The following is a 14,199-nucleotide window of genomic DNA, read 5'->3' on the forward strand; positions in this document are numbered from 1 at the left end:
GATAACTGTGTCGTGTTTCAGGCACCAGTTCCAAAGTGCTATAGCCTCTGTGCAGAATGCTCGAGATTGGGCTCTGTCCTGATGATCTATGGAAAATGTTGCTGCAATGCTGTCTATGTATAATCTGACGTGTCTGTTGGCGGTGAACGGGAGGAATTTGACACGTTTGAATGGGAAGAATTGGTAGTGTTGAGAGTCTACAACAAAAATAAAGAAAACATCTGAGAGCAGGGTGAATGGCAATGTGAAAGAATTCATCTTTCAAGTCGAGGGATAAGAACCAGTCATCCTTTTCCAATGCCGGTAATGTGTTACCATCTTGAATGTTTCTGTATGAATTTACTGAGTGCTCAAAGGTCCAGTATGGGCCTCCAACCCCTGAACTTTTTTCTGTCAAGTGGGTGTAGAATCCCTTGCCTCTAAACTGTGTGGGGACTGGGTCAATCACCCCAATGTGTAAGAGGTGCTCCACTTCTTGTTGAAGGAGGATCTCGTGAGTGTGGTCCCTGAAGAGGGACGGGGCTGAGGGTGGAGAAGGGGTATGGACACAAAGGGAATAAGATAGCCTTTTTCAATTATCTGCAGGCCCCATTTATCAGACGTTATGCATTGCCAGTTGTTGAAGAAAAGCAACAATTGGTGATGGACGAGATTTGTTTGCATCAATGGCATTGGAATAGATGAGAGGCTGTTCAGACCCTCGACCTGATGATCAAATTTGCTCGTTGGACTGCTGTGACTGAGAATTGGTAGAAGAAGGGCGACGTCATTGGTTTCTGCCTCCCTAGGGAATGGAGTGGAGCTAAACCACGATGCCCTTCTCATTACTACTGATGTTGCTGTAGGACGTGCAGCCGTGTCCGCAGCATCTAAGGCAGCCTGTAATGCTGTCCTTGAAATCATGACTTTGAATATCAATGCTATAATGCTATGTATTAGCCTCAGGAATGTCTGCGACAATTTTTCCTGAGAGTGTGATGTTAACATAGGGGGAGAGCACTCAAGTTGTAAAAATAGGGAGGTAAAAGTGGATGAGACTAATAAGTCTCTGTGTTGAGTGTAGTTCCCAACAGGTGTTGCCGGTGCCGTAGTGGGGTGGCATGGAGGCTGAGGCACTGAATCATGCCTCAGTGCTGAGAGCAGTATTGGCGCATTGAGCGCCTCTGTGGTGGAAGCTGAGGCACTTGTGAACGTAGTCGGCGCGGCGCTCTCATGGTGCGTCAGCAAGATCGTATCATTGCCGGATGGTGCTGCAGCCAATGAGGCAGGCAACTTGAAGCCTGTCACCTCAGTGTGTGATTTAGTGCATGCGTGGTGTTTCCTCTGCTGGGGACTTCAGAGATGCCAATGGTGTCGTAAGTAATGAGGTGTGGTGCTGCTACTGCTGCTCTCAGCACCGGCTGTGAGGGGAATGGCCGTTTCGGTGCCATAGCCCTTTGAGGTGCGGTGGAGGCTCACTTTTGGGCAGGCTTTTAGGATCCCTGTTGCTTGAGTTCCTCGGGCTGTTTGCCCAGATTGGAGGCTGGTCTAAGCGAGTTTTCTAATAAAAATACTTTGAGTCGGATATCTCTGTCTTTCCGCACCTGCGATTTTAGCTTTGCACAGTGAGGGCATTTCTGAGAGATGGACGCATTGTGAGTGACCATCCGAAAGCAGAATATGCTCTTTACATGAAAGTGCAGTGTTTAAAGCCAGGTGATCCAGGCATGCCCGTGTAAGCAGTCAGAGATTGCACAGAGCGATTAACTGGGAGAAAAGAAAGCCCCTTATACTAATTAAGATTTCTCTTTCCTTTCTATCTTTTTTTCCTTAAACTAACGAAGTAATTAACTAACTATTTAAAACTCACTAACTATTATAATGAATTTAACTGGTTTTAAAAAGTATAATCATGTAGATGCGAAAAAGTCAGGGAGCACTGCTGAGTCTATCTGTAGCCGGAGGTACACTGCTATGAAATCTCCACTCTGAGGCACGGTCGCAGCGCACCAATCTAATGTGGAGCAGCCATAGAGACATCTCTCAAAGAGGAGCCCAAACTTATTATTTGGAAGCCATGGCACATACCTAAGTATTCAGCTGTGCATGCTCAGAGCCAGGAATCCGATTACAGGTAGACCTTTCCTTTAAAGAGCTGTTAGTAAGAAGCATGCCTCTTGCTAGTAACTGAATCTTATCAACACTGATGTTGATAGGCTGGGATTACATTGCTGGTAATATGTTGCTATTTACCAAAAACTGTTAATATCAGCAGAATCTACTGTAACAAAATCCTCTAAAACGTATTTGCATTTCTCCACCCAACTCAACCTTTAACAAAAGAATTCCCATCCTTACTACACAAAAGAGTTTAATGTTATCCTTTTGCCATGATGTCTAATGTTCTTCCAGGGACTGTCCTGACGATGGGACTGTAGAACATGTATCAAATATGTCAGAGTGGGTCACCTTCAGAATACAGCTCCTCTTTACTTAGCTAGGGTCATCAAAATGACCAAAACCCCAACTAAAATATAAGAGAAATTATACAGAAAAAACAAGCAATTTCTTGGTGATTAACTTAGGATCTAATGAGGATGGTCTCTGCACACTCAACAGCTTCCACTGACTTATGGGAACCAATTGTGCTAAGCACATCACAGGATCATGTCCTTAACTGTCACTCCCTTTCTCGCATAACAATTAGGGATGAAAAATCCTGGTTGATCACTTAATGGGTTAAATGTTAGATCAACCGGTTAAGCAACTAAGCAGGATCCAGACTGGAGACCACTCCATCATAAGAGGCACCTGGGGACCCCTATAGACAAAAGCCGCTCCCGATGCTGGAGTAACTCCTGCCTGTGGGGCACCCAGGCCCACCGTGGACAGAAAATGCTCCCTGAGAGGCTGAAACAGCCCCCTGCCCACAGCAGGTGGGGTGCTGCACCAGCCCCCACTGGTTGACAGTTAATCTTTCACATCCCTAATAACAATACTGGAGTAGACATTGGGATACAATTCAACATACATAGAATATTGAAGCATGTAACCTTTAAAAAAAATTAAAAATGGAAAAAAAATAAGTCAGGAGTCTTATCAGAGAAGGGGAAAGCAGAGCAATTAATTCCAATGAGGAGAAGCATGCAATTTCCTGGAAAGGCTCTAATTCAAGCTTCCAATGTTGCCAAAGCCATCAGAGATCAATTTATTTTGTGAGTGTAAGACAGAAAGGATAACACTTACAGAGTTTGTTTTGTGCTTTTTGGAAATTTGGTCACCACTATCTTCAAAATTGTTTGTGGGTGATTGGCTCAGTTTCCTTTTTCGGGATGCTGCTTTAAAAACACAAAGGAAAAGGAGAATTGAAAATTATATCAATTAGAAATTCACCCTGAAAGAGCAGAATCATTCAAATCAACACCACAGAAGCTACCAATACTAACTTTAAGATAGCAGATTTTTAACAAATGGAAGAATTTGTGTACCACCACTCATCCTATTCACACAAAACAATATAGCTACCAATTATTTTTAGGCAATAAAGAATTAGATTTTTACAAACAAAACATTAAGCATCAGGAAGACATAATTAAATATTTTGTTCTACTATGGTGACATTCAAAAACTTACTCTTTGAATTAGAATTCTCATCTCAATTTTAAGAAGGAGGAATCAAATTCTGCACAAATTCTAATTGTTTTTGCCATTGTAACAAATGGTTTAATGGAAATATGCAAATAGCTGAATACAGGTTTATGGTCAATGTGTCTTTTTTTGTGATAGCCAAAGAACCTAAATATGACACAGCTTGTTTAGATCTCCAATTTTGGGTTTTGTAAAGAAGAAATTTTTAAAAACTTAATCTCAAATTAGTATAATAGACTAGAACTTCAGAGCTACAAACTGACCAGTCAACCACACACTTCATTTGAAACCAAAAGTAAACAGTAAGGCAGCAGCAGAAATAACAAAAAAAAGAAACAATTACATAACACTAAGTGTTAAATATAAACTCCTAAAAAATAAAGGTTAAGCAGCATTCTTCTTCTGCATAGAAAACTTTCAAAGCTGTATTAAGAAAATATTCAGTTGTAAGCTTTTGAAAAAAAAAAATACCATAACATTTTCTTCAGCATTACGAACAACCTCAATTCCTGAGGTGTTTGTAAATCTGATGTTCTACTATATTAAGCATGCATGTAAGTTTTTGAAAGATCGGGATGCAATATTCAATCACAGAATACCAGAACTGGAAGAAATCTCAAGAGGTCATCGAATCCAGACCCCTGCACTCATGATAGGACCAAGCACCACCTACACCAGAGCTACTCAACATGAAGCCCACGAGCTGCATGCGGCCCACGGCATCTTGAGCCGTTTCACGGGCCGCCTGCCTGGCTTATTGCTGGGGCTCCACTGAGCCACACTGTGCGCAGGAGCTGCCAGCTGGCGGGGGGAGGGAAGGGGCGGCGAGAGGGAGAGGCAAAGTACATCTGCCACAGTGGCAGCGCCTCCCTGCGAGCAGAGCCACGTGGCAATGATACAAGCCACAGATGCACGTGTGCGGGAGATGCCAGCCGACAAGAAGGGGGGAGCGGCAAAAGACACAGCAGAACACACCTGCCACAGCAGCAGCGCCACACAGCACTGAGATAAGCCTTGTCAGTACGTGCGTGGGCAGAGGCATAGAGAGGAGAGATGGGGTGGGGGACGTGCATTGCTCCCAGGCACCAACACTAGGAGGGCGCTGGGTTGGGGTGGGAGCAGAGCGCACAGCCCCACGTATTGTAGCAAGCTAGGAGCGCCTGGTGGGCCATGTGCTCCCTGTGCAAACTGCAATCAAGCCTCCGAGGTGGCCAGGCTGGGTGTGGCCACTTAAAAGGTAAGGTTACCCATCCCATTCCTCCAGTGCCTGGCTTTGCAAGAAGGGACTGGGGAAGGGGTAGGTGTATTGGGATGGGGGGGGGGGGGGCATCCTGGGGCTGCCTGGCTCTGGGATAGGAGAGGAGCTATTTCAGTAAATATTGTATTGGCAGTTTTTGTTTATTTGTTAAAATTGTGAAACCAAAACCAAGAAGTAGTCAAAATAATGCTCTTCTGTTGATATGTATTTTAGTAGTTAAATAGCTGAACTGTCATTGCCCATTAAAAGTGCTGTCACATGGATAGAAATTGGGTAAATATGGAATTTTAATCATATCAGTAGAACTGACTTAAACGGGACCTGCGTGTCATGTAGTCTTGCCTTAATCTTTGTATTCATGCACATCAGCGTTAAAGAAGCTATTTGTATATATTTCTGCTGATTAGGTCTCAATTGGAGTATTGGGTCCAGTTCTGGGCACCACATTTCAAGAACGATGTAGAGAAATTGGAGAAGGTCCAGAGAAGAGCAACAAGAATGATTAAAGGTCTAAAGAACATGACCTATGAAAGAAGACAAAGAATTGGGCTTGTTTAGTTGGAAAAGGAGAAGACTGAGAGGTGACATGATAGTGGTTTTCAGATATCTAAAAGGGTGTCACAAGGAAGGAGAAAAATTGCCTCTGATGATAGGACAAGAAACAATAGGCTTAAACTTAAGTCGGACATTAGGGATACATCTAGACTTGCTTTCACTTTTGAAATAAGATATGCAAATTCAGCGGTAATTTGCATATGTTCTTCTGCTCACTTTTTTGAAATTTTTTTTCCGAAAAAGCGAACAGTTTAGACGCGGTTCTTTCAAAACTCCCTTCTCACTCCCCCCCCCCCCCCTTTTTGCCCAAAAGAACCTTCTTCCTCAAAAATTGAGGTTTACAGGTTTTCGAAAGAAGGGTGTTTTTTTCCCAAAAGAACCGCATCTAAACTGCTTGCTTTTCAAAAAACAAACAAAAAACCACCCTTTCGAAAAAGCCGTTGGAAGATACGCAAATTACTGCTAAATTTGCATATTTTCTTTCGAAAGAAAAAGCAAATCTAGACCTACCCTAGGAAAAACTTCTTGACAGGGTGGGTTAAACACTGGAATAAGTTGCCTAAGGCGGTTGTCGAATCTCCTTCTCTGGAAATATTTAAGAGCAGGTTAGATAGACATCAGGGATGTTAGACAGTACTGGGTCCTGCCATGAGGGCAGGGGACTGGACTTGATGACCTCTCAAGGTCCCTTCCAGTTCTAGGATTCTATGCAGCCGCTCTTAAGTTGCGGCCATCAGCATGTGCTGTGGGTATCATTTGTGGCCCCTGGGGCTTCCAAACTTGAGTTGCTCTCATCCTTGACAGGTGTTTATCAACCTGCTCTTAAAAATCTCCTGTGATAGAGATACCACAGTGCTTAACCATCCTGACAGGAAGTTCTTCCAAATGTCCAACAAAATCTCCATTGCCTGAAACTTAAGCCCACTGCATCTTGTCCTACTCCTCAAAGGTTAAGGAAAATAATCTCTCTCACTCCTTTTAATACCCTTTTAGCTACTTGAAAGCTGCTATGTCACCTCTCCTTCTTTTTTCCAAACTAAACAAACCCAATTCTTTGGCTACGTCTAGACTGGCAAGATTTAGCACAAATACTTTTAACGGAAAAGTTTTTCCGTTAAAAGTATTGCCGCAAAAGTGTGTCTAGATTGGCACGGAAGCTTTTGTGTAAAAAGTGCTTTTGTGCAAAAGCATCTGTGTCAAGTATAGACACGCTTTTTCTTGCATCTACTCAGTGATTATCTTAGTTATATTGCACAATTAAAACACATTTTGCACCCCTCATGATTATTTTACACATCATAGAATCATAGAACACTAAACTGGAACAGACCTCAACAGGTCATCGACTCCCGTCTCCTGCCCACATGGAAGGACCAAACACCATCTAGACCATCCCTGAGACTTTGTCTACACTACACGTTTTTGTGGTAGCGAGTATGAGTCCCGATGTCATAAGCATATGCCAATGCTTCTTGCACAAGGGGTTTTTATGCAAAAAAAAGCAATGTAGCTGCTTCTGTTTTGTGCAAAAAAAAAACCTCCCAGAGAGGCATAAGGATCTTGCACAAAAGGGGTTTTTTGCGCAAAACGGAAGTGGCTACACTGCTTCTTTTTGTGCAAAAAGTATCGGCAGAAAATATGCTAATGACATCGCAACTCATGCTAACGAGTCCATTATTAGCATTCTCTCTGCGGCAAAAACCTGTAGTGCAGACATAGCCTGATAGATGTCTATCTAACCTGCTCTTAAATATCTTCAGAGATGGAGATTCCACAACCTCCCTAGGCAATTTATTCCAGTGTTTAGCTACCCTGAAAGTTAGGAAGTTTTTCCTAATGTCCAGCTTAAACTTCCCTTGCTGCAGTTTAAGCCCATTGTTTCTTGTCCTATCTGCAGAGGTCAAGGAGAACAATTTTTCTTCCTCCTCCTTGTGACACCCTTTTAGATACCTGAAAACCGTTATCACGTTCCCTCTCGGTCTTCTCCTTTCCAAACTAAACAAGACCAATTCTTTCAGTCTTCCCTCATCACTCATGTTCACTAGACCTTTCATCATTCTTGTGGCTCTTCTCTGGACCTTCTCCAATTTCTCCACATCTGCTAATCAGCGCAGAATAGAGCAGAAAACTTCTCATGTCTTGCTCACAACACTCCTGTTAATGCATCCCAGTGTCATACTGTTAGCTTGTGGTCCCTAGATCCCTTTCAGCAGTACTCCTTCCGATAGTCGCTTCCCATTCTGTATGGGTGACACGGATTGTTTCTTCCTACGTGGAGTAGTTTGTATTTGTCCTTATTAAACTTCTTCCTATTTACCTCTTATATCCTATGAAAGTTCAAGAAATTACAGATTTTTGGTTCTAATGTACACTCAGAAATCTTAAATCAAAATAAACTGAAAATTGAGATTAAATTAAGATTAAATTATACATATTAAGTATTCAGAGATAAGTGAAGACATATAAAGAATCAATATGAACTGAGTAGTCCTCTAAGAACGGGCTATGAAGTCTATGAAGAGGAGTCTGGTCACATAATACTGATTTTCTTTTTACTACCTCTAGTTTCATTTAGACAAACAATCCTAATATTACTTTTCTATGTAAGGAGATTCTGCTGTTAGAAATACGTGACTCCAACTTGGAATGGAGGTGTCCTCTAGATAATTTCTTCATGTAGCCCACAGCATGAACAAATTTGAAAAATCTGATTCTTGTACTTGCTACAGTACAACATATTCCTTCAGGATACAGAATGCCCTTGATATCTTGATCTTCTCCATATTGGGCATTCTGGCAGAAGAGGTCATGTGCAGTTTCATACAAGGGAGTGAAACCTGAACACTGATACTCTGTGGATGGAAGATTATAAATAAATAAATAAACAAACAAACAAACCAATCTATTATCCCTTGTCATCTTGTGATTCTCTCTGTAGTCATCTATCATTTCCTCAAACCAAATCATAATACAGGCAGTCCCCGACTTACGCGGATCCGACTTATGTCGGTTCCGCACTTACGAACGGGGCTTTTCTCGCCCCGGAGCTCACGGGCGGTGAGTCGCCACCCGTGTCCTCCGGGGCGAGAAAAGCTTCTCCCGGTCTCCCTGGTCTGCTGGGGGGGGGGGGGGTCCAGCAAAGCCGCTGGACCCCCCCAGCAGACCAGGGACACCTGGGCGGCTTTGCTCCCGGGCAAACGAGCAAAGCCGCCCAGACGGCGGCTTTGCTCTGGTGTCCCTGGTCTGCTAGGGGGGTCCAGTGGCTTTGCTGGACTCCCCCAGCAGACCAGGGGCACAGGAGCAAAGCCGCGGAGCACACCCACAGCGGGACAGCCGGGGCGCGCCCGGGCTGTCGCACTGCGGGCGTGCTCCGTGGCTTTGCTCCCCGTCTCCCGACCCGGGAGATGGGGAGCAAAGCCTCGGAGCACGCCAGCAGTGGGACAGCCGCGGCGCGCCTGGACTGTCCCGCTGCCCGCGTGCTCTGCGGCTTTGCTCCGCGTCTCCCAGGTCAGCAGACCAGGGAGACGGAGCAAAGCCGTGGAGGACTTGGGCTGTCCTGCCACCCCCGTCTCCCTGGTCTGCTGGGGGGGGGGGACACCCCCCAGCAGACCAGGCTTTTCTTGCCTACCCGTGGGATAGAGCAGCTGGGGGCTGCCGGGTTGGTCCCGCAGCGCTGCTCCGGACCAACCCGGCAGCACCCCAGCTGCTCTGCCCCAGGCGTCCTGATTCAGCCGCTGCTGGTCAGTTTCAGCAGCGGCTGAATCAGGACGCCTGGGGCAGAGCAGCTGGGGTGCTGCTGGGTTGCTCCAGTAGCGCCGACGAGCCGCGCTACTGGAGCAACCCAGCAGCACCCCAGCTGCTCTGCCCCAGGCGTCCCCAAGTCAGCCGCTGCTGAAACTGACCAGCGGCTGACTACAGGAAGCCCGAGGCAGAGTTGCTCTGCCCCAGGCTTCCTGGAATCAGCCGCTGATCAGTTTCAGCAGCAGCTGACTTGGGGACACCTGGGTTTCTTAAGTTGAATCTGTATGTAAGTCAGAACTGGCATCCAGATTCAGCCACGGTTGAAACTGATCAGTTTCAGCAGCAGCTGACGCCAGTTCCGACTTACATACATACGGATTCAACTTAAGAACAAACCTACAGTCCCTATCTTGTACGTAACCCGGGGACTGCCTGTAATCAAAAGGCCTCTATTAACCTATCTTTTCTCTCTCTTCTTAATCACCAGGTTAAACCTCATGTACAGATTTTGCAGAGTATAATCCCCTTTTCTTCCTTCTGCCATTTATGGAGAAAGAAATCTAAGGTGTCATGTGAGTATGGAAATGTGCTTGCGGCAGTCCCACCTTAGTTAATCACTCAGTAAGTGGAGGTTTGGAGACATATTTCCTGTCAGCAACTTTGCTCTATGACAGCCACCGAAGAACAGTTCTCCACTCTTACATCTGCTTCTTGACACATGAACAAAGATCTAACTCCTTAACCTTTGGAAAAGTAAAAAGATGCACCCATCACCTGACGGACAGGTAAAGCAAGTCCCCTCATCAGCCAGTCCCCTTTCTTGGTGCTGAAGAGGTACTTCCTTTATAGCTCCAAGACTTAAAAGAGACTGCACCACTAGAGGCAGTGAAGACTCATGAGAGGGATTCCTAAAAAAAAGGATAGAAGATGCTGGGGGTTGGGCAGGGACAAACTGAATTACGTAGCCCAATTCCACAATACCTAGAACTCAAAGATTGGCAGGTATGGTGTTCAAGACACTGAGGAAATGCCACATCCCTAAATAGAGTTGACAAATTAAGGGGATCATGACTGACTGGCATTATATTCTCAATCAATCAGTTATGTAAGCTGCTTCTATGTAGGAGATTTCTGGCATGGCATAGTTTATAGAGGCAGGAACTGATGGCCTTCTGCTTTATAATTAGCATCATACCATAGATGTGTCAACACATCTAGGTTGATAAAAGATAGAGGCTGGGAATAGTGGGGAGCCTCTCATTGCTGGCAGCACAGAGGGTTGGGGGCTGAAGTGCTATGGCAAGTAACCTTCCCTGGTCCAGCAAATTCCCTGGTTTGGACTGGTCAGGTTCCAAGGGTGCTGAACCAAGGAGGTCCAACATGTATCATTAAGTTTATTAAAATGTCCTGAACCTCTGCAGCTTGAATACCCAGAGAAAACCCACACTACACATGAGCTCCTGAAAAACAACAACAACTGATTAACATGTGGACTGAGGGGCGGGGAAAATGATCCAAGTACTATGGCCTCATCAGGGTAGGACAAGTATCTATGCATAGGGTTTGATTTTTTGCCTCTGTAATTGTTTCCTTTGGTTCTTGGGTGACTTGATCAGTCACCTAACAGATAAGGGAGTCATAGAATGCCTTCCTGAAATAATATTCCAGATATTCAAGATGTATATATGGAGCAGTACCAGCTGGTATAGGCAAGCCAGGTGGCTCTCTAATATATGCTCAGGATCTAGACAGTTCTGAAACTGGCACCAAAGTCTACATCGAACCAAAAATCAGTAATTATATCAAAGACAGTACCAGGATATAAGTCAAGGTCATCACTGAGGATAATACTGGGGCCAGCATAAAGGTTTTCAACAGACAAAAAAAATCCAGGATCATGCTATACAGGAGATCTTTGGCTGCTACATAAGAGTTGGCAGTTAGTACTAACAACCCTAAAGTAGACACTGCTATCCAAATAAATGACAGAACAGAAAGTATTTGGGAAAGAAGTCAGCACAGCATGTACAATCCCAACAGTACTAATGAAGGGGGCTCCAGAATCAACTGAACCAATAAAGCCTGGTGAAATTCAGCAACAAACCAAATTTCTCATTCTAACCTCAGTACCAGAGGACTCAGAGGCAACATAAGTAGCATTGATTGGAGTCCTTGTGGATGTCAGAGAACCCTTTCTTTGGTCTCAATTCATCCTTGAGCTATCAAGGCCTACATGTTTTAGGGACCATGCACGACAATCCAAGTGAAAGGATACACGTGTTTTCTGAAGACGACTTGTGTGTCTGTATTCTCTTGAAATGAGATGATAAAATAGACAGAACTAAGGTACTGCTTTTAAAACGTGTATTCAACTCTGTCAATCCTTCCATGGTGCGTGTAAGAGACTGGTGTCTCTATGAGGTGTCCCCTCATATCTAGCTCTTTTGATGTCAGAGCCCTCTTCTTTAACAAAGTGCAGACATGGAACTTCTCGTTCACATACTCCAAGACAAAGGAGGCATTTAGTCTGACTGTCACTTGTAAGCAACACAGTCTCACAAGAAGGTCAACATTTGAAGCCTAGGGATTCTGTGCTCAATCAATAACTCTGGGCTTTAGAAGAAGAGCAAACAAAAGGGACAAAGAAAAACTAGTATTATTTACACTAACCCTAAGAGCCATACATGCAAAAATTAAGGATGTTAAGAAGTGGGTAACTAATCGTGTACTTGATACAATTTATATTGAGTACATAATTATTCAATAAGCTGAGGCTCTACAGTTTAAATGTAGTAGGAGCCGGTTTGCACGCAGCAGAGGGAGGGGAACAGATGAGGCTGCTCAAGCAACAGCCCCTGGCCACAGGGGAGGGTGGGGGGGCTGCTCCCCACTGGGACCCTTTGTGGACCGAGGCTGCTGCCGCAAACCAGCCCCCGTCTCCAGCAAGGTGCTGCTTTGTAGACAGGGCTCCTACCAGCTGGGCGGGTAGCCCCTCATAGTCCCAGCTTTCGCAAGGACCAAACCTTGCTGTGGTTCTGCAATCTAAAATGCAGTAAGAAACTGGGGGGGGTGGGGGGAGACGCACAGGCTGCCGCTCCTACTGCCTTTTTAACTGTAGAGATTTGATCCTGGCACAAGCTGGGATTGAGCAGGGCTGCCTTCCCCAACTGAGTAATTGAGCAGCTGAAAAAAATTCTATCGACTACTCGATTACTAACATAACTTACATTTAGCATCCCTACTACGGGCAGATAAAATCAAAGTGGATTGGGGCAGCTCAGCCCCCTACATCCTTGGCTGCATGCATAGGGATGCTCTGGGGCACATGTGCTGCCCTTCCAGGTACTAGTGATTGCACTGGTGTCACTCACTCACACCTACAGTGAGATACATACGTACACAAGCACTCAAAAAAAAAAAATCACAGAGTTCAATCAATAAACATCAATATTCTTACCACTTAGTAACATACTAAAAAGAAAAAGTGAACTGAATTCTATAGTCAACTGATTTAAATTTCGCAATTTGTTTCCACTCTATCTTTTGGGGTTGAACAGTACTCTCAAATACTAAAACTATATCTTTTATATAAAATTTGGGAACTTTGTAATAGATTAATATTTAATTTTAATATTTAACAATAAAAGCTGTCCATATGACTTAGTAGCTGTTTAAATGAAAATAGCTGGCTATGATTAAATTTCTGGCCATAAACACTAGTTCTGTCATTAGCCAGAGAGTGTCTGAAAAACCCAGGTAATTACCCGTCAGACACTTCAACTAAGCTATACTCCAGAAAAAACATCAATTAGAATTTTTCTCTCTCTCACCCTATCAGCTGTAAACTATCACAAAAAGAAAAAACATTATGTGTTGAGGCAGGAAAGCAGGTGTTCAATGATGCCTTCTCTTGAAAAAACAGGAGCAAAGTGAAATGATTTATGCTACTACATTCAGGCATGCTTACTCCTGCCTAAATCTTTTACACGAGAGCAACAGATGTCATGTGTGTCAGAATTTTGCTTCCTAAAACATCTGTTTCTGGGGGGCTTGTAGGCAAGGACATGAAATTGCATTTTGGTATGAAGAAAGAATGGCTAAAAGGCAAAGCCTGTACACAAGAAATCAAACTTGGCATGAGCTCTTAGTAAATATTTTGGTACAGGCATTTTAAAAATGCAATATTGACTTTTGTAAAAGTATTTTAACTTAAATAAATTAGGTAATAATAAACATACTTAATTTAGGATTCATTTTTTCCCAACTTACTGCTTGAAATGGGTCTAAATAAGCATTATTCCAGTAACTCTCCAAGTTTTATCTTTCAGTTACTAGCATTACAATTCTCATACTCACCATACAGCAGTAATTTCAAATGCTTTTTGAGATAGAAAATATAAACTCGCTGTCCAAATACATAATACAAAGTATTAAAACCATTTGATAGTACTAAGCGTGTGTCATAGCTATATTATCAAAGTCTCTGGTTGGGATGTAAGGTATTTTAGGCTTACTGGCATGCTTATCTGGTAACCAGTTAACTGGACTAGCCAAAGCAGTCCCTCCGCCCGTGGCATGACAGGCCTAGCCAGCAGGACCCAGGCAGGTCTGGCCAGAGCAGCCCCTCCACCCACAGTATGGCGGACTGGCTCTGGTGCGACCCCCGGCTGCAGCGGTCCTGCCTGGAGCAGCCCCCACCACACCTTTGTGGGACAGGCATCTTGCCTGCAAGGCAGCAGGAGCGCAACCCTGGTGGAGACCCCAATCAGTCTGCACCAACCCTACACAGTTAACCAGTTAAACAATATAATTTTAAACGTTTAACCAGTTAACTGTTTGAATGGGTTTTTACATCTTAGTCTCAAGATGGAGCGAGGACCACACATTTCCATAAATTATTTATTTTTATTAAGCACAGTGCATGGGAAAAATGAAAAAACTAGTTTCTCTTAGACCATAGGAACACTGGGCTGTTGTTCTGCTGTCATCACTAAACCAACAGGGAAGACACCTTCATC

General features: G+C 44.0%; 1 protein-coding gene across 6 annotated transcripts in view; it reads right to left on the bottom strand.

The window, feature by feature from the left end:
- SMARCAD1 (SNF2 related chromatin remodeling ATPase with DExD box 1) overlaps nucleotides 1–14,199 on the bottom strand; it is a 90,316-nt gene that overhangs the window by 55,695 nt on the left and 20,422 nt on the right. For 5 of the 6 annotated variants that reach the window (XM_075929609.2, XM_075929610.2, XM_075929606.2 and 2 more), the window contains one exon: nucleotides 3,226–3,317. In XM_075929609.2, the coding sequence (XP_075785724.2) occupies nucleotides 3,226–3,317 (92 nt within the window). The remainder of the gene's footprint in view (nucleotides 1–3,225; nucleotides 3,318–14,199) is intronic. The other variant, XM_075929608.2, reaches the window with a different exon arrangement.

The sequence above is a fragment of the Pelodiscus sinensis genome, chromosome 4 (assembly GCF_052426305.1).
Source record: "Pelodiscus sinensis isolate ZL-2025 chromosome 4, ASM5242630v1, whole genome shotgun sequence".
Lineage (NCBI taxonomy): Eukaryota > Metazoa > Chordata > Testudines > Trionychidae > Pelodiscus > Pelodiscus sinensis.